The following is a 21,633-nucleotide window of genomic DNA, read 5'->3' as shown; positions in this document are numbered from 1 at the left end:
AGAGTGCTCAACATGGTATTCGGTGCTATGACACACAAAAACGTTTTTCCATAGGTAGATATAAAAATAAAATGAAGAGGGGCCAGCCCAGTGGCGTAGTGGTTGGGTCTGCGCACTCCACTTTGGTGACCCAGGGTTCGCGGGTTCAGATCCCAGGCACAGACCTAGCACTGCTAGTTAGGCCACGCTGTGGTGGCGTCCCACATAAAATAGAGGAAGATTGGCACAGATGTTAGCTCAGGGCCAATCCTAGTAAGTGAGTAAATAAAGTTAGTAAATAAATAAATAAAATAAAATGAGGAGAGAGAGTTAAGGAGTAATGAGAGTCAAGTGCAGTTAACCAGAGGAGGAGTGGGAGGACAACGGAGGCTGAGAGAATGGAGGGAAGTCATCAGGTTAGGAGAAGAGAACATCCAAAGACCAAAGGATGGAAACTAGCACAGGCCACCTGCATGGACAAAAACCAAGCTTGCTTGAAAGAGCAAAGATTAGGAGCTGGCCTAGTGGCGCAGCAGTTAAGTTCGCACGTTCCACTTCTCAGCGGCCCGGGGTCCACTGGTTCGGATCCCAGGTTGCAGACATGGCACCGCTTGGCAAAAGCCATGCTGTGGTAGGCATCCCATGTATAAAGTAGAGGAAGATGGGCACGGATGTTACCTCAGGGCCAGTCTTCCTCAGCAAAAAGAAGAGGATTGGCAGTAGTTACCTCTGGGATAATCTTCTTCAAAAAAGAAAGAAAGAAAGAAAGAGCAAAGATTATGAACCCTGGGAAAGTTCTTTTTCAGATCACATGCTCCTACCTGTATTCTCTGTGCCAAAAGTTTTCCTGGTGGAATCTGTATTATTGGTAATGTACCATGGTATTCAATTAAATCCAAGAGTCAAATAAAATCCATGTTAAGTTAAATCTATGAGGTATGGACAAAATTATTCAAATTAAAGCCAGCTTTAATACCAAACATACCTCCTCTTGTCATCTTCTGTTATGGATTCTTCTGTTCTAAAAGGTCAAAAACATTTGCTATGAGCCATTTGGTTACATAGTCAGAGACTTCACTTTTGGTTGTGAGAAAAAGCGGACTGCTGAGTTAAAGTCAATTTCGTTTATTTTGTTAAAGACAATTTTGTTTATTTTGTTAAAGACAATTTTGTTTATTTCTTCCATCGGGTATTTCTGTCACTCACACACTAAAAGATTGGTCATTTTTTACTTACCAAACGTGCCAATCCAGCAAATGCCAAAAAGCCTGACTGCCAAACAAAATGAAAAACTGAGGGCAGCCAAGATTAGAAAGCACACAGAAATCAGGCGTCAAAGAGCCTGGGTTGCTGTCTTCACTGTGCCACCCACTCCCTGTGTGACAGACAGGCTGTGGGCAAGCTGCCTGTCTGGACCTCATCTGTAAAATACCAGATGATCCCCAGGTCCCTTCCAGTCCCCACACACTGGGATTTTGTGTCTCTCATGCCAGTTCAACGGCAAAATTCTAGGTGTGAAAGATTTCTTGAGTGCAAAAAGAGTTAATGTCAATTTGATTTTCTCTTATCTAAAAAAACCAGCCATTTTTTGATCTACTGCAAAGAGAAGCAGGAAATGTAGCCAAGGAAGTTTTTAGAGGAACTGACTACTTTAAAATGCACAGCCACTTTCCTTGAATAAGAGCAATCCATCTTCTACTAGAATTTCTTAGCATATTTCTAAAAGGATCAGGAAGATTTCCTTGAAGCGCTAGTTAGCATACATTAAGTTACTATTCTGAAAGAAAGAAAACACAAGAGATTCAAATGTATCTGGCTGAACTCAACATGAGATTCTAAAGGGCTTCAGTCAAGAAGGCAGGCTGAAATCAACTAAACAGTTTCACTGAATCTTCTAATTCCAGGCATTGTCGAATCGCGGTTTCAAAAGTTGTGAATATTTCAAATGTATATGTACGTGAGATTCCGCTTCACTGCAACAGCCAGTAAGTCCCAAGTCTCTGAAGAAGAGCAGGGTAGACATGGCAATTATCTGTTGAACACTGGCCACGCGCACAGCTAATACTCCGATAGACTGCAAAATCCACCTTGCGATCTAATTTACCCAAACTGAGCACATAACCTAAATTCACCAGATAATTATCAACTTCATTTGCTTCGTGCTAAAGGTGGATCATTTTTTAATTCAAAGGTGTCAAAGTCATACTGTATTAGAAATGGTGTTATGTTTACTGAAGCGGTACGACAAAGTGTTGCTTACGACTTTTAATTAAAATGGATTTATAACCCATTAGTATAGCTAACAGGAAAATGATGGTGACAAACTCCTTCAAGATTATTAGAAATGTTTACTTTGGCCCTGAATGGCTAACGTTATCATGAAATTGTTTTTGAAACTATAGAACTGGTAGATATGAATAAATACGACATTTGATTTTCTGCCACAGCTACTCTTTTCATATCCAATTACATATGTTTCTTTTAATTCTTTCCCCTTTTGCCTGCTTACAGATATAGTCAATGTTTTAAAATATACTTTAACTTCCCCAAATGTAGGAAAACAGTAAATTATTTTTAACCTATTATCTCTTATAAATTATTCAATATCCTAAAACCCAAACTGTGTTCTCCATTATAAAATTAATCAACAACCTTACACATCTAAAGGGCAGGAAATGATAACGTGGCTACTGTATTTACTGGATAGCAAATTAAGCTTTGACTATAATACAAAACGTTGAAACTACCATTTACAAAGACTTATAAGATGTCCATTCTTTTAAACCTTCAAATAAGTTATAACACCTGCCTTTGTATATGTGCTCCCATGTAAGAGATTGCTTCCTCATCTATTTCTTCCAGAAACAATTATTCTACAAGATGAAGAGTGGAGACTAAAGACAGCACGGGTAAAAAGGTCATCAATATGAGTCCCTCTCATGTGTCAGACACAGTGCAGGGCACTTTGCGTGCATCACTGTGATCCCTCATAACAACCCTGAGAGTGAAGACCTGAGGAAATAGGTTCAGAGTCATGTAATTAATAAACATGCAAGACCAACATTTAAACCCCATCTGACACCCTAACCCTGCTCCACATTCTCATTCACCACTCCACCTCTCAAAATGGAAGACGTAAGAGTCAAAAATACTTCCATTGACAAAGCAACATGGGGCCTCCCCTAAAGTGGGAGCTGCCTCCATCCCACTCTTGCAAAAGCTGTGAGTATCACCCCGTCTCACAATCTGCTTGTGTAACTGCACCAGGCGCTGTGCTAGTGCTATTATATTACTTCCTTTAATCCTCATCACAATCCTGCAAGACAGGTAGTAGCCACATTTTAAAGATGAAAAACTGAGGCTCTGGAAGGTTGAGTAGCATGGCCAAGGTTACACAAACAGGTAATAGAGCCATCACTCAGATCCAAGTTCATGTGATTCCAACTCCTGCTTCATAAACTGCGAACCCAGGCTAATTTGTATCATAGAAACACCCCCTTCTCCCAAGCTGGATCTCTCCAATTTTTATCATCCCACTTAAGGAAAGGGGAACCAAGATGGTAGAAGAGTCTTAGTCAATGTTCCATTAGCATTAGAAGAAACCTCTAACAGCAGTGGGGGACAACCCATCTTTGTCGAACTTGCCAAATTGCTACGTAACTCATTTTTATGCAAGCGCAAAAGTCCTGATCAAAAAAATGGGCAGGAGACATGAACAGACATTTCTCCAAGGAAGATATACAGATGGCCAATAGGCACATGAAAAGATGTTCATCATCACTGATCATCAGGGAAATGTAAATCAAAACTACACTAAGATATCACCTTACACCCGTTAGAATGGCAAAAATAACCAAAACAAAAAGTAACAAATGTTGGAACGGTTGTGGAGAAAAAGGAACCCTCATCCACTGCTGGTGGGAATGCAAATTGGTGCAGCCACTATGGAAAACAGTATGGACATTTCTCAAAAAGTTAAAAATAGAAATACCATATGACCCAGCTATCCCACTACTGGGTATCTATCCAAAGAACTTGAAATCAGCAATTCCAAAAGTCCCATGCACCCCTATGTTCATCGCAGCATTATTTACAATAGCCAAGACGTGGAAGCAACCTAAGTCCCCATCAACTGATGACAGGATAAAGATGTGGTATATATATACAATGGAATACTACTCAGGCATAAAAAATAAAATCATCCCATTCACAACAACATGGATGGACCTTGAGGGTATTATGTTAAGTGAAATAAGCCAGATAGAGAAAGACAATCTCTATATGACTCCACTCACATGTGGAAAGTAAATATGTAGACAAAGAGAACAGATTAGTGGCTACCAGGCTAAAGGGAGGGGTGGGGGGTGGGCACAAAGTGTGAAGTGGTGCACCTACAACATGACTGACAAGTAATAATGTACAACTGAAATTTCACAAGGGTGTAAACTATCACAAACTCAAGAAAAATTAAAAAAAAAAAAAGTTGTCTTGATCAGCAGTTACATTAGAATCTATTCATCTGGACAACCAGGTCCAGATTGAGGTTAAATCAGAAAATGGTGGTTGGTCTAAAGCAAATCTCCTTGTGGACAGATAAGTCCAATCAATGGTGTTTAGCTGCCTGAGGACCAAATGCTGCCCCTGCTTGTGTCCAAGAGGACAGCATCCGATCAGCTGGGGTGATGCGATCCTGCCTCAACCGCACAGGCTGTGGCACTGGGAAGAAGAAATGGTTCCTTAGGCAGCAATAAAGGTTCCCGGTAAAAGGAAGGCCCGGAGAAGCCAAAGGCCCCAAAAGAGCAGATGAAATCGCTTCACAGTTATTCCGTGTGGGAGTAACCGCATGGTTAGCTCCAGGTGGGTGTCTAAAAAATATACCTTCCAGTGTCGGGGACTAACTTCCCTGAAAGGTCATTTTTTGTTGCTAAGAAAAGTAGACATCACCTCTAGCTGTTCAATTTATCCGACCACTTAGCAACGGAGCAAGAAACTCAAGTCTTCGAGATTCTAATCCATGGGGAGATTCTCAAGATTTGAATAATGCCCTGGCTGTCAGAACATCATTGCTGCCCCATCTGGACACCATTTTAAGGGATCATTGTGTTTTTTTTCCCCTCACAAAACATACCTTGAAAGATTTTGTTGTCAACCTGCCTTAATAACTCATTTGTTGATATTTTCTTAGACATACAAGTGCCAGAGGGAGCTTCTGATGAGCATGGAACAACCAAGGGTCCCACAGGGAGCTTATGTAATTCAAATCAAAGGCAAAATAAATTTCACGTTTTGGTCAGCCTGTGCAGATTTCCATTCAATTTCTGAAGGAGTGAGAATAGTCTGTGGGCCTTCTTCAACCCCGCAGACCCAGAATGTTCCAGGCTGGGAACTGTGCTTAGGCCAGAGCATTCCCCACCACGGAGGAACTTCTGTTTTTCACTGAGGACTTTTTTTTTTTTCTAGTCACTACAGGTTAACTGGGAGGGTAGTATTTATGATGTGACCTGCAGCTGTAATTGCTGATAAATTGCAAAATTTGTTCCCAAAGCCAGTGAAGGAGGCAGGGAGGGAGAGCAGAACCCAAGGCTACACCTTGCCCCAGCTTTGTGAGAACAGCAGCCACGGTCAGAGAGTCTGGAAGGCCCTCCCAGATGGGCCCCATTGTCCTGTTTTCTGCCAGTCCTAAAGCAGATCAGGAAGAGCAGAGAATGAGATGACCTCACCCTTGAATTTTCCCTCAGGGAGGAGAGTCTGAAGGTTGAATAGTCCATGCTGGAAAAGAGACAATGAAAAGGAGGCCCATGACAGTAGATGCCGGAGAAGAGGCCAAGTGCTCTGCTGCACGTGGTAAGACTGCTCAGGAGTTAACTATCCACCTATCTCTACAGACTCAGCCCACCCGTAACCTGCTCCCTTAGGAAAGGAGCAAGTGGACAGACATCCACGAGGGTAAATCTCCTGTCGTAGCAATCCACTTCTAAAGAACAGTTCCAGAACAGAGTTCAGGAATCAATGCCCGGACATCTACAGGGAGAGGCACTGAAAAAAGGAAAACGCAAGAGAAAGGCTTCAGGGACAACAAGAACACCCCTTAATCTACCATAAAGGGGGAGAAACCTTGGGATTAAGGCTTCTACCAAGAGATGCAAACACAGAGTTAGAGGAGGGAAGGACCAGATGCCATAAACCAAATCACCTAAAAACAGAAGGCGAAAGGTAAGCTTTAGCAGTCTCCCTCCCCCTTCCTCTTCCCTGGCCCCAATTTCACCATCATGGAGTCAGAGGCCTGGGTCAGGGAGGGGGAAGGAAAATGAGCCTAAATCACCAAGGAATCAAGAGAGATCTGGAAGCAACTCTGTGGCGTACCAAGACAAAATCTGCTCTTGCTAGGGAACCTGTGCTGGACATTGAGCTCTCATTGGTCTCTCAGCTCCAAATCCTGCGTCCTCCCCATACGCTGTGATGCTGCGGCTGGGACTCTGTTAGCTTCTTTGCCAGCTGGCTCCCTGTTAGGTTCTACCAAAGGGGATGCTAGAGAGGCACAAAATGCAAAAGGAGGGAAAGAGGGCTGCTCTTTCCAGCTTTGCTTCTGCTCCTGGCAGCATCACCCCAGCAGCTGGTTCAGTTTCTAGAACAGACCCTGTTACACTCCTTCTCTGGTCACTATAGCTCAAGTGGACAGGCAGTGGCTATTGTGTGACCTGCACTGTGATTACTGCTGGTTACAAGATCCAAATGTGACAGCACCAGCCTGACAGTGCCCTCTCCTCAGAAGTCTGGGTCCCAGCCCCACAGGCCCCTCCACCTCCAACTCCTAGATTTTGATAACCCCAACTTCTTTTGTTTGTCACTCCAGGCCTAGGAGTGGTAGCCACTTCCTGTGAGTACCATCTCTGTTATCTCAGTTGACATTCTCAATCCTCTGAGACCTGCGGAACCAATTTCTAGTAGTAAATTCTCTCTGCTAAAATGGTTAATGTGGTTTCCTTTACCCTGACTGAAGACTAACTGATGTTACTTGGTAGCAAGAATGGGGTTTATCTCCCACGGCCTGCATTGAATGTCTTACTGAAGCATTTAAAGTACCTGTTACTTCCTGTTCATCAGATCCAATCACTATAATGTCATCAACATCCTGGACCAGTATGATGTGCTATGGGATATCAATAACACCAACACATTGCAGAATAGAGAAGACAAAGCAGGAGGATGGGTGAAACACAGAGGCAAGACTGTGATGGTAAGTGTTAGGCAGGCCAGGGAAAAGGAAACTGATTCTGGCAATCCTTGCAAACTGGTGCCGAGACAAAGTATTTGCCAGACCAAAGGTGGCATAACAGGAACTAGAGGCTACACTGAGTATTTTCAGTAAAGAACCGCACCCAGAACAGCAGCTGAAAGTGGAATTACCACTTCACTGAGCTGACAATAATCCGAAGTCACTCTCTAAAATAAATCTGCCTTCTGCACAGGCCAAACAGGCAAGTTAAATGGGGATACGAGAGGTGTCTCCACGCCTTCATTTGTTCAAGTCTTTGGTGGGGACACTGAAGTCTGCAACTCCCCCAGCGAGGCAGTATTCCTTATTGTTTCTTATCCTGGTAGGGAAAGCAAATTCTACGGGCTTCCACTGGGCCCTTCCTACCAGGACAGCCCTCACTTCACAGGTCACAGGGCCAAGGAGGGGATTCTGGCAGTTGCCAAATAGTCTACTCCAATTACGAATTCAAGAACTAAGGAAATCACCAGAGCACGCGTCTGCAGACTACAGGACACAATATAATTTGAACATTAGCCAAAATTCCATTTTTTACCTGACTGCCATAAGCCCACGCAGGGACTGGTGGACCACAGTGGCATTTTGGGTCCTCAGGTATTAACATCAATTCAGAGTCAGTGTCTAGAAATCTCTGAAAGTCCAAGTACTTCCTTTTGCTCTAGTACACGGACATGAGTGCCTTCAGGGAAGATGTGGAGGAACACGTGTGGCAGTGTTGAAAGTTCCCTCAAGGGACAAAGGGCTCAATCACCCTGAGTCTGACTCGGGTCTGGAAACTGGATAACGAGGCCATGCCTTTCCATTGTGGTGACTCAAGTCAGGTTTCTGGCTCACACATGAGGAGTATATACTGTAGAAATATAGAGAGGGAGAAAATGAACCTTTAGAAGGCCATCCTTCTAGGGAGACTGTGATCAACTAGCTATCATCACAGTGCCTTCCAGGATAAAACATTTTGCCTCTTCATCCCTACTGTCCATCACGGTAAGTGTGCCCACCTTGCCTGAGGTGGTCAAGTTCTACCACCACTCGGCCTCTGCTCCTCTGGGACCCCATCATGCCCAGTGAAATAAAGGGGCCATCTCAGTGGCAGCAGTTCCCACTGTCACAGCCGTCTTAACAGAGGACAGCCTTAGATTCTCCCTTCACTATGTGTTTCTCAATTTTCTCAACGCTCAGTAAAGGTCTCTTCTGCAGTGGGGAGCAGGTCATACTTGAGAAATTCACACCAACATTCCTATCTCCTTAAGCCTTTGGATTCCTTCCTCTCCATTACACCCGGGGAGTTCTGGCACGCTCCTCCCCTGCTTAGGGTGTAAGTTCATTGCGTCTAAGTTCCATCAACCAAGTTCATTAAACTGTTAAAGTCCCAGCCACGCACCTAAATTATTAAATCTAGAGTCTCTGTTAAATATAACAATATCAATAAATTCAATCTAACGCCGTGTATACTCTTTCCTCCTCCATCTCACACCTTAGAATACATTCCTACACACATTCCCTAGGTTTCTGGTAGTATAAACTACAAAATCCTGCAATTACTTTGCAATATAACCTCTTTCCTCCCAGTTCAGACTCTGTTTGCCCCTGGGGAGCACTCTGAGATCTGATTGTGTTTGTGGGTCTAGCAGCAACAAGAGATGGTCAGAACAGGTCTTGAAGAGGACAAGTGTCCCCTATCAAGGTAAGTACCCCAGACGAGGGGACCCCATCCCACGCCTTCCCCACCTAGTTGGTGTACTCTTTTCTCAAAGGCACTGCCAGGAAAACAGGAAGTTCCTGACTGGCAAAGATGGGGAAATACGGTCAGCTCTTCATCAATAGTTTCGCCCCGATTCTAATTTCAACCAGTCTAGTGCTCTTGGAAGAGGAAATGGGAAATAGAAGAGGCTACAACAGCTGGCTCTAATCTAACCAGGGCCTAAATGACCACAAAGTACCCCCTGCAATGTGGACTGAATGGAAAACAGCTAACAGAATTGTAATGCCCTAAGAGCATGACCAAATGCAGTAAGACAAGAGGATCGTGGCGCACCTTGATTTCTGGCTTTCCCACTAAGGGAAGAGAAAGGAGAGGTCAAGGGAGAGAAGGAGAGGTGCAGACAGGCAGGGAGGCTGGCTCTTTTTATTCAGTGGTGTATGCAACCACCTATTTGAATACTTTTAAGAGACTGGAAAGGCCAAGATTTAAATACAGTTTAATTTTACCTGTTGGCTACAGTTAGAAAGTCAAGTTCTCTATTATCAGTCATGTGTGCCTCAGTGTCAGTGAAGGGAGAGGCACACGAGAGAGAGAAAGGGGAAACCCAAGGGGAGAGGCTAGAACTAAGAGCTGTGGTTCAGGTATAAACGTCGCCCGTTTTACAGCTGTGCCCGGGACCGATCGTAGAAGGAAGACTTAGTTCTCTTGTCCAAGGAGAAAAGGAGCAAAGTGGTATTAAAGGACTTACACTAATTACAACAAGTAGTCACTCCATTTTCTAGTTATGGGTGAGCCACTACTCTACAGAGTAAACTTGTTTTTTCCAGAGAGAACACGACTGAAAGCTTATTGGTAAACTGTTTTCTCTGGTATCAAGACAGTGTTTTCTTCCTGATCATATGCATTATTTGAAAATACGTGGAAAGTGATGTCATAGTTGAAAAAAATGTAAACAGTTTTTAACCATAAGCTCATGCTCCATCCTAGGAAGAAAACTTTTTAAACCACAAGAACATTTCCTAAGAACTGTGGAACACGCATTAACAATCATGGACCAGGTTTAAAAGATACATCGGGAATTTAATTAAAATTGGGTCTCTTTCTGTTAGCAAAGATTTAGCTTCTTTTATCCAAGAGCAGGTGTTCGAGGAGAAAAAATGTACTGCGGGTGAAGCCACCCACACAGTGTCATGAGAATCGCCTAGGATCACATGCTCACAGACACAGACTCACGGCATCAATGAAAGTGTTTGCAGAGACCAGTCTGATTGGGGGTGGACCACCAGTCAATCACAGTCCCCCCACTCTGGCAACTGTTGAAAAGATAAACCTTGCGTTGATAGTTTAAAAATGACACATCCTTGCAGAACAGTATGCTGTTGAGTGATACCTATCTTACCAAACTCAGCCCGACAGTTAGCCCTCGCACAGGCATGTCAGAAAAAGAAAAAAGAAAAACAGCCACCAACGGCAACCACCGCAACTAAGCTCACAGACGGATAACTTCAGGTTTCCAAACTGCTTTCTGTATCTCAGAGTTTCCACCAAATACTTCACTTCCTGTGAAACCAGCATGCTACTCTTCTCCCCCTTCTCAGGTTGAGTATCTATACTGACCCAGATTCTCCAGCTAACCGCACAGCTGTCTGCTTCACACTAGATCTGTGGACCTTTCCTGAATGAACTAGAGACTGATTTTCATAAAAAACCTCTGACTTCCTTTAAGTCAACGTTGTAGAAGGTGGGGCTGCCTCGAAATCAGCCACACGTCTGTGGTTGCTCTTCGGGGCCGGCTGGCTTTCCTCTGCCTGTCCTTTTTTTCATGAATATATTTTGTGCCTGCCTATTTAAAACCAAATATACACACAGAACACCTAAATTTTTCAGTCAGTTTACACTACTACGATTTTCATCTTATCAATGACTATCAGTTAATTAAGACAAAGCAGACAGAGTTACTGTATCAAATACAAACTACTACTTTTTTCTTCCTTGGTAACATATGGTAGTCAGAATATTTTCCTCACTATATTTGCTTAGTTTCTCGGTTGTATGAAATAGCTCTCCCAAGTGAGCCAAAATAAGGTTTCCAAGGTAAGATAATGGAACTATGGCATGGATACATAATGTACACGCTCAAGAACAAATACAGATGATAAATATTAGCAGCCAGTCACTCCAATGTGCATCTCCTAACGCATCCTGGCTACAGCTTGTCCCAAAATTTAGGAAATTCTCACTTCCCTAGCCTTCCAGAACTAAATAGTTATGTGACGAAGAAATGATTTATTTTTTACTTACTCATCAAGAAAAATGTTCTAAATATAGAGCTATTCTTATTAGCGATGATCTAAGAAACAGGAAAACAGCCTGCAGCCTTTTCTTTTTCCATATTTGTAGGGCCTCTAAGAGGCCAAACTTATTTTGATTTGTAAACAGTATAAATTTAATATAGAAACCTCTAGAGACCCTGCGTGTAGCTCTAATTATCCATTTTTAGTTACCATTCATGATAATCTTTTGGAATAAGTTTACTAATTGACAAATGTTGACTTCCATGGACACTACAGTTCTCCAGATAAAGTATAATCAGGTAATTTTCATTATAATATGTTTTTATGATGGCTCCTGCTTTTTAGGGTGGTTCTGATCACTTCTACCAAACACTTCATTACATATGATTTTGGAGAGAACTAATGTTTGATCATTGACAGTTTTGGCCCAGGTGTAATCTCACTCATTTTTTAACAACTTCTTTGGACAGTCATCTTTAAATCTCTCTCCTTGGATGAGCCCCTTGGCCAACACGGGTCCCTTTCTTTCTCCTAGAATGTACGACTGGAGAACGAGAGTAACATTCACTCTTTGTCTTGGTGTACCGGATCAGGAGGTAAATTACAAGTTCCTACCCCTCCCAGGCTCTCCTTCTATGAAGCACACAGTGTTACGGATGAGTTCAGCATTGGCTATATCATTCGCTATAAGTAAGGCAAGAATGTTCTCTCCACCTCCTTACCTAAGAAACTTTGCTGTTCCCTCATGGTATTACTTCTCAAAATGTCGAGAATATGCCATTTTGTTTTCCCATATCCCAGCGTCTCCAAACAGGATGGAGCCAGCACCCTTCCAACCTCCCCTGACCCGGCCCCCTCACAGCTCTTTCAGATGGGGTCTATTTCACCTCTATTCAAAAACTCTCCTCTTTGGCATCTCAACCCTGCTATAACAGCCCCCCATGCACTAAAGATCTTGGCCCCAACTCAAAGGTTTTCTTCCTAACCATTATTATCTTGGACAATTTAAAAATCCATGAGAATCACCCAACTGACCTCTTGCTTCACACCTTGCTGCCTTCCTCGATCTCAACAATTTTTACTGCTTCTCTAATGACGCTTCCCATGGCTGCTCCGTGGAGCTTAGTTCCTGGAACGACTTCCCCTCCGACATTTTAGAGTAGAAAAATCTCACTCCCTGGAGGAAAAAAAAATCTTCCTTCTGATCTTTCCCCGAGTCCCTCCACCCTCCCCACTCTCCCCATTCACGAGCCCCTCAGGGCTTCCCTTCCCCTCCCTCTAGCATGCGCCTTGCAGTCAAGTATTTCAGCAACACTTGCTAGTCACCACCGATCCCTCTCTCTCTCTCTCTCTCTCTCTCTGGATGGACCACCCATCTGCTTTCTCTCTTCCTGTTCCTATTAGACTGGGTCCAACCTAAGGAACATCTAACCATGTATTGATGGGTGACAAATGGGACTGTGTGATTTCTAACCGCAGCCAGGCCCTCAACATGCTGAGTCTTCTGCCATCAGGTATCCAAGAGAGGCTCTGTCAAATCTTTTCAACAACCCTTAAACCACCTGATAATTCTAGCTACCATTTACGGGGTGGGGGTGGCGGGGCGCCAGCAAAGCACAATGCCAAGTGTTACCCTGGATACTGAATATACTGTACCAATAACCCTCAGAATCCTTGAGCAGTTACTTAATCTCTCTGTGCCCCATCTCTTCATTTGTAAAATGAAACAGCATGACTGCCTCCATCAGATTGTCATGGGTATGAAATGGGATAATGTACTTAAAGTGCCGGAAATCACTATATGGCATACAGTCCTCAATAAGATGAGCTACTAATTGAGAATAATGATGATAACAATGAAGATGGTTACCCTGCACAGTTAGTATTATCCCAATTTTACAGTTAAGAATACTAACGAGGGGCTGGCCCGGTGGCATAGTGGTTAAGTTTGCATGCTCCGCTTGGGCAGCCCAGAGTTCGCAGGTTCAGATCCCAGGTGCGGACCCAGCACAGCTGGTCAAGCCGTGCTGTAACGGCCTCTACATAAAATGGAGGAAGATGGGCACAGATGTTAGCTCAAAGACAATCTTCCTCAAGCAACAAGAGGAAGATTGGCAACAGCTGTTAGCTCAGGGCCAATATTCCTCACACACAAAAAAGAATGCTAAGGACACAAAATCACACAGCTAGTAAACGGTAGCAGGAAGTTTACATGCAGGTCTTTCTGCTTCCAAAATGCATGCTTTTTCAATGCTACTTCCACCCCATCCTCCTTTCCCTGCCTGCCACTTTGCAGAGGAGAAACAAGTCCATCAGATACCCTCAGGTTTGTAACTAGGAGTAGAGAGGGCTCAGCTGACACAGCTGCGTTAGAGAGGGGAAATTTATAAAGGAGTCTAACGAAACCCAAGATGAGAAATTCATAATTTCATTTTTTACAAAAGACAGAGCTTCCACAAGTTTTATGTAAACTCATTCCAAGATATTTTTCTCTACAGTTGCTACCTTCCATAACAACAAAATTGCTTTGTCAAGAAAGAAATCTTAATGAAACGTCACTTTACAAGTTTTAGGTGAAAGAAGTATTTGAATTATCTCGTTTAAACTGAGAGGCTATAACCTTTTCTTTTTAACAGCAAACATTAAATTTGAGCCAACTTGTTTAATACTGTTTCTTATTTGAAACATATTTAAAATATCCTTATAAATATTGCCTAAAATTTAAATCAAGACTTTTTTTGGAAATAACACGAAAATTGCCCTACATGGAGAACATACTCTGTTTCTGCCTGTGCAGTTATAATTACTCCCCATTTTAGTAAGGGCATCCCGATTTTTCTTTGCTGTGGGGACCACCACTCTCGGGCTCTATGGTTAGTTAGGTGGGGCTAATGACACTGACTGGCTCCAGCGGGGAGCATAGGACGCGCACCTGGCCAATGAGAACCCCACGTTCCCCTGGCCCATTGACTGATTCAGAGAGAGGCACATGACCCCATGTCCTGGCCAGGGAGAGCGCGGCCCTAAGACTCTTGATGAAACTACAGCGAAAGAGAAGCTCTTTATCCACAGGAATTATTAAGCTGATAAGATATAAACTGGCCGCCTCCATCACACCCCTTAGGGAGCGCTGCCTAGGAATGAAGCCAAAAACAGGAAAGCAGAGATCTGAGAGTGTCTTCCTGTCATCGGATAACCTGGATCCAGCTGTGCCTAAGGCCAAACCCCTGGAGCTTTTCCGTTACACAAGCCAATAAATTCCTTTTTGTTTGTTTGTTTAGGTCAGTTTAAGCTGGGCGTCTGCCATTTCCAACCAAAAATATCCCAACACAACCTCTTTGTGCCAAATAGCTAAGATAATTCACTGAAACAACAGAGCATGGTTGATTTTTGCAGGTTTGTGAAAGCAGCCAAATGTCATCACGCTGAATTCCCTTCTATTCTGTTCTACATTTTACTGCACTGAGATTGAAAAGACAGAGAGAGAGAGAGAAAAAGAAAGGCTCGCTCCCACACATGCATGTGAGTCCATCTTATAGTGATTAAATTTCTTTTCTTTTTAAAAGATTAGTGCCTGAGCTAATATCTGTTGTCAGTCTTTTTTTTTTTTTTATTTCTTCTTCTTCTTCCCAAAGCCCCCCAGTACATAGTTGTATATTCTAGTTGCAGGTCCTTCTGGTTGTGCTATGTAGGATGCTGATGAGCGGTGCCATGTCCACACCCAGGATCTGAACCAGGGAAACCCTGGGCCGCCAAAGCAGAGTGCGTGAACTTAACCACACGGCCAAGGGGCCGGCCCCTAAATTTCTATCTTCACCTGTGCTGTCCTCCTTATCTCAAGTTTCTAAGGTTAAGCTTCTAAGTTTTTAATCCTTCTCGCCTGTTTTAGGATCTACTCCCGTCAATTATTCTCTCCCTCACCATAGATAACCCTCTTCAAATCACCCTCAGCTTTCTTATTCCCCCAGATCCTACACTTTATCCTATAGGTACACCTACATCTCTTCCATGCAAAAAATAAACAGAAAAACAAACTTCAATATACAAAATCATCCGTACACATAATCAGCCAGAAACAATCACAAAGAAATGGAAGAAAATAGTGTAAAATGTTGATGATGGTTGTCTCTGGTAGTAGGATAACAGCCCATTTTTTTCTCTTTTTTAAAAAATTGCTTTTCTGTGCTTTCCAAATTTCCTTAGTACTCCTTTTATAACAAATATATTTTTTAAATATGCTTCCTCTTTAAGCTACCAATATCTTTGCATCCCTTACCGCCAAACAGTAAAATGAAAGGCCACACCTCACTTCCTCACTCCTCACTCACTTCCACTTAGAGTCAATTATTACTCACATCACTCAACTGAAACCATAGTCCCCCAGGTGACTCCTGTGGCCATCAAGCCACATCCAACGGCTTCTCTTCTCCCCTTAGCCTGTTTGACCATTTGTATTACCTGCCATCCCTGTCCTTGGCTCAAGTTTGAAACTGCAGTGTTATCCTCAGATTTTCCTTTCCTTTCCTTCCCCATTCAGTCCTTCAACAAACCTTGTCAATTACATTCCCAAACATATCTTGAACGCATCACTGCTTCTCCTTTCCCATTGCTACTGTCTGCTGTCCAGCCCTCCTGTGGCCTCTCTCCCATGACTCCTCTGTGCCTCCATCCTTACCCCATCTCACTGCTGTGGGAGTCATCGCTCTAAAGCTCAAACATAGTCATTTAATTCCCCCCCCCTTAACATTCCTAATGGCTCTTGAATGCATACAAACCGAGTACAGTCACTGGCCTGGCACCAAAGGCCCTTCACAAGCCAGCTGCAGCCCATCAGCCACATCGTTCACCTCTGCCGAGCCTGCACGCAAGCTCAGGGCAAACTGGCTGGCTCTCCCCAGAAGAGCGAAGGCTCTCTTGCCCCTGTGTGTCTCTTTCAGGCTCTTTCCTCTGCCCTGGGTGGCCACTCTTCCTCTTCCCACACGAACTCTTGCGCACCCTTCAAAACCCAGACTGCCATTAAATTCTATTTTAATAATTAGCACTCATCACACTGTATTTTGGTCCCCAGTAGACACTGAGCTACTTAAGAAATATCATTTTATTGGTTGGCTTCTGACCTATAGAAAACGGCAAATAAGCAGGAAAGGGGAGATCCAGTGAAAATCTCAGACCTTCCCCAGAGACCTGACTTATTCTTATATATTAAGGCAGTAATTACAGTATTCCTGACTTCTAAAAATAACTATAATTCTCCCAAAAGAGTTTTATGTGGTCCATGTAATACGGTGGTTGCCCTGTTAGAAGTTGTACACACTCCGCAACCATTATGTGATTTTGGCCACTTCTTTCAGGTTTGGCTCACTCTCTTTAGAAAAAAGAAACTGAAATCTTCATCATAGAAAGTTTAAATTGTCTTAATTTCGTAGCTCCTTATTCATTCATGGCATCACCTAATGTTATAGTCAAGATTTTTAAATCTGTAGCCTCAACTTAAAAAACAAAAAATAAGAAAGAAGGTGTTTGAATGTACCTTTTGCGCAAGGAAAGGTAGTACCATGATATTCTTAAATTTTTCCAATTAAATTTACTATGTTTATTTTTTAAAGGATTATTTCTTTAATAAAATTACGTCTTTTTAGTTATAGGGCATATAAAGAGGTATAGGTAGTCACAGAAATCCATATCAGGAGAATTCAGGATTTTAAAAAGTAGTTGAATGGCATCTCACCTCCTGAAATAATTAATTTTGTTGACAAAATGTCCAGCAAATTTCATTAGAAATTTCTATGCCTCTAAAAGGAAGAGGAAGTCATGAAATCAATCTCTCCTAGAAGAGAAATGACAGAATTCATTCAACAGCTGTTCACTAACTATGAAACACTATGTTCAATGCATGACACTAATGACTACAGGGGACACGGAGACGGGTGACATTTAACTTCCCTCAGTTCCCAAGGGGACAAGACAAGAAGATAAATAACTACAGTATATGTAGTAATATAAGCCATATATGTATATGTATATGTATGTATAATATAGTATAAGCCCAATATGATCTATCATAAGAGAGGCCCAAAAGGCTGTACAAGTTCAGAGGAGAAAGACACTGTATCCAGTTGAGAGATCCAGAAAATTCTTCTCGAAAAGAATAAGACAGAAGTCCTGAAGAACAGATAGGATTTTTACAAACACAGAATCAGAGAAAATGCCATTCCAGGAAGAGGAAACAGCCAAAAACAAGGAACCGAGACAGGAAGCATGAGGCCAGTTTGGGCCCCTGTCACGGGTCTCACAGAGCAGCTCATCTGTCAGTCCTCGACCTTGCTCACCTCCTCACTGCAGGGCTTCCTTCCACCTCCTGCAGAGTCGGTCAGCTAAAGGCTAAAACACACATGGCCTTCCTATTCCAAAAGGATTCTGGGCTCAATCAGTGGGCAGTGGAGAATGACTGACAGTTTTTGAGCAGGGCTCCTAAAAGGGCAGGACAGTGCCTGAGGAAATTAATCTGAAAGCAACATATAGAAATGGAAGGGAGAGACTGAAGGAGAGACGAGATCCGGCAGTAATAAGAACAAGGTAGGGATGCTGAACTCACTGTCGCTCAGTGTTTTGGTAATAAACTCAAACACTGCGACCAGGAGTTTGAAGCAATCTATACCACTTCATTTGTACTTAAAGTCCCATGTAAAATGCATATTTATTTCCCAAAAAACTTTACAACCCCATTCTAATCTCTGGACCTCTCTTTGTAATAAAAAAAAGTCTGACTCTACTTTTGATGTTTGACCACTGACAGCTTCCAAGCCCCACCCCTCTCTCTTTTGCCCCACATCTGTGCAAGCTCATAAGAACGCCCGGGAACTCCTTCCTTTGGGCTGCTGCAGAAGAGCAAACCGTGCAAACCTCTGCCCACGCCCCAGCCCTGCTCCCCAACTGCAATAAAAACCAAAGCCACTCAGCCCTGCCTTCACTCAAGCTGAACGGACCAGCTTGGAGAGTCGCTCTGCTCTCCCCAGAAAGGCTCATGTGAGTAATAAATATTTTCATACCATCTGGGTGTCTGTGTGGCATCCTTATCTTGATATTGAAACCAATTTGGGGTGGATGGGGCGAGGTTTAATCCCACCCTCCATAGGGTAACCACAAACACTCAAATAGTGAATTACTGCACTGTGCTTACTATACCCAGATTGGAAGTAAGAGATGCTGAGAAGGGGCATGTGGAAATACTGAAAGGGTTTCTGAGCTCCAGAAAACTCTCATAGGGAGATACCCCTTATTAAAGGTCCTATGGTCTACAGATCAACTCAGTACTGACTGTGTTGAACAGTAATATACATTCACTCAAATATCTAGTTATCAACTTTGAAACAATTCAGTGTGCATTTGGCAAATTCTTGGCTCCATCCTCTTCCCAATGGCCAACTCTAAGACACTGCCTAGTCATAGGAGTTATATGCTTAATTCTCCCATAATCATTTGCTTTTAACTAGAAGAAATCTACACAAGTTGGGATGGAAGCACGAACACTTCCCTTTCTTAAATTTCTGAGTTAACGGGCAAGTGAAAGGCAATGCAAAGTCACAAATAATAACATTTTTCAAATAGAACTTTAGTTATAAACCGAATGGGAATCTTGATTTGTGCAGAGCACAGAAAGTATTTCCATGTCTTTCCAGCCATACGTACAAATATCTAAAGGTGTTAATCACGAAAAACAGTGTCTTCCTCAGAAAGAGTTTAGAAAATCATATTAAGTACTTACGCATCTTTAGCTGCTCCTGCAGGGCCTAGAGGAAAAAATCGAAAAAGATAGGTTTGCATTCGTGGGATAGTATTGCTACAAAAACCTTACGCCCAATACCCAACTAAAATAATATTCTATGAGAGACTAGTTGAGAATACGGTTTTTTAAAAGATCATTTCCAAAAACGAAAACGGAGATCCAGAAAATCATAAAATTCAAATCTTAAGTTTAGAATTTATTCCACCCATTTTTAACAATTCCTATAAATCCCAAGGTGTTGGTTCTGAAAGTGGTTTTACAGACCACTTAATCCAATCTCCTCATTTTGCAGATAAGGAAACTGAGAGATATGAGAAATATATTTTTTTTCTAAGCTAGTGTTGACGCAGCATTGTTATAAGTCACACTGTGTGCTAGTCACAAAGGAAAGCAGAGTCACGAGACAAAATGGAGGTGAGTCTAAATAAATTCGGAAGTCTCAAGGATGCCAGCCCAGCTCCAAAAGGAGTTACAGACATTTCTAACGCCACTCCTACTTGCTATTGAAACCTCTCATTTCTGCTTCCTACCCACCTGCAAAACCAACCCATTTCTTCTGGACCCCATTATCACAGATTCTCTGCCCACAGTACAGCCCCATCTCCGCAATTCCTCGTCCCTACAGCCTTATCTGAGTGACAGAGAACTCAGTTCCCACTTTACTAGCCACACAGCATTAAGTGCCCTTTCATGTCTTAAAGCCTCACTTTCCTCTTGTGTCAAATGAGGATAATAACAGCACCATTCTCAAAGGTTACTGTGAAGATGAAAAATAAAGATGCATGTAGACAATTAGCACAAAGTCTGGCACATAAAAACAGCTCCTAGGGGCTGGCCCCGTGGCCGAGTGGTTAAGTTCGCGCGCTCCACTGCAGGCGGCCCAGTGTTTCGTTGGTTCAAATCCTGGGCGCGGACATGGCACTGCTCATCAGACCACGCTGAGGCAGCGTCCCACATGCCACAACTAGAAGAACCCACAACGAAGAATACACAACTATGTACCAGGGGGGCGTTGGGGAGAAAAAGGAAAAAATAAAATCTTTAAAAAAAAAAAAAAAAACAGCTCCTAAGCTGTTGTTATTAGCAGTCACATTTACCTTAATATCTCGATTTCCATATCTATGAAATGGAAATGAAAATAACTTCGGCAGGAGTCCCAGAGATGTGAAAATAAAGGAAGATGTGCTACAAAGTCAGCAAAAAAGTCTGCAGGAGAAGTTATTGCTAAAGTTGCAAGAACTCTACCCCGTGATGTTAATTTAGGATCTGTAATACCGCAAATTCAAAGCAGAGCATAACGATAACCAAGACCAGGTCTTAAACAAACTCTTTAAGGCTTTGACCAGACCCAAACTTAGTTTCTTTCTTCAGGAAAGAGCAACATTTCTATGCCACAACTATCATTTAAATTATATAAATAAAAACTGCTTTGGAATCTGAGATCATAAAAGCAAAAAAATCCTAAAATTAAAAAAAAAAAAATCAACGTATGAAAAACTGCCAACAGTGAAGTGTTTTGATAGGAAAAAATAAACAAAGGATTCGTGCCACCAAAAACCCATGGAAATGAACATTTTCTTTCACAGTCTAAACAAGCATGAGAATCTGGAAGAAAGTCTATAAAGAAAATAATACCCAGATTTTCTTATTTTTATTCTCATGGGAAAAGATAAGGAATGTTTTGGGTTTTGTTGTGATCAGGGGAGAGGAGAGCCAGAGGTGTAGGAACTTTTGATTCTGGAATTCTCGCAAAGAGAAGAAAGCGGAGATCATAATGCAGACCGTGAGTCCTCAGCATTTCGAGATGAAGAGCCATCTAGAACAATGACAGGGACAGCATAGTGCATAGAAGCCATCCCCACTCCATCTCAGGGATGACAGCATGGAGGGAAAGAACAACATGGAATCGGAAGGCAGAAGACCCAAGTAAAGTCCTTGCTCCCATATTTGTCTAACAGTCACAAAATCTCTTTGCTTCAGTCTCTAATGCATGAGGACATGCGGGGCCCTTAAAGGCAGCTAAGAAGACAAGACACAATAAAGTGAGTGAAATTAGTTTCTAAATGCCAACGTGTTGTCTAATCAGTACTTATTCTAATCAGCCACCAGGAACATTCCATCCCCTTCACCTTGATTGCACCAGGCTCCCCGCACCCTCAGGGCTTCTGCCCTGCCGGGTTCACCATCCAACATCTCAGCAGGACCAAGACAGAGGCCTGGTGTCACCTTCCAAAAGGAAGCCAGCAGACCATTCTTCTGTTTTCATATGTCCTCATTTTAAAGGCACCATCTACTTAATAATTGCAATGGTGGGGTGGGCAAAGAGGTCAGAAACACTACATCAGATATATACATGACCGTAATATGCGCTCCATTTTTTTAAAGGGAAGAAAATGTGCATATTAGAAACAAGGTAACATGGTATTAATGATAAGCTTATAACCAGGGCAGGTAGAATATGACTCCCCAACACACAACTTCTCAGAGTAAAAACAAATGTGTAATTGTTGAAAACTTTCCGCAAAACTGTCAGAATATCTAGGTATATAAAATGTGAAACAGCTCTTTGTTCTGCAAAAGTATAAAATCATAAAAT

The 21,633-nt window shown here is 42.5% G+C and overlaps 1 protein-coding gene across 1 annotated transcript in view; it reads right to left on the bottom strand.

Moving 5' to 3' along the window:
• LOC103552692 (uncharacterized) overlaps positions 1–21,633 on the bottom strand; it is a 36,995-nt gene that overhangs the window by 5,283 nt on the left and 10,079 nt on the right. Inside the window, exon 2 of the mRNA XM_070599165.1 lies at positions 19,017–19,041. Coding sequence (XP_070455266.1) covers positions 19,017–19,041 — 25 coding nt within the window. The remainder of the gene's footprint in view (positions 1–19,016; positions 19,042–21,633) is intronic.

This window comes from Equus przewalskii, chromosome 29 (assembly GCF_037783145.1).
Source record: "Equus przewalskii isolate Varuska chromosome 29, EquPr2, whole genome shotgun sequence".
Taxonomy (NCBI): domain Eukaryota; kingdom Metazoa; phylum Chordata; class Mammalia; order Perissodactyla; family Equidae; genus Equus; species Equus przewalskii.
The sequence above is the reverse complement of the archived record's forward strand: the minus strand, read 5'-3'. Positions and strand labels throughout refer to the sequence as shown.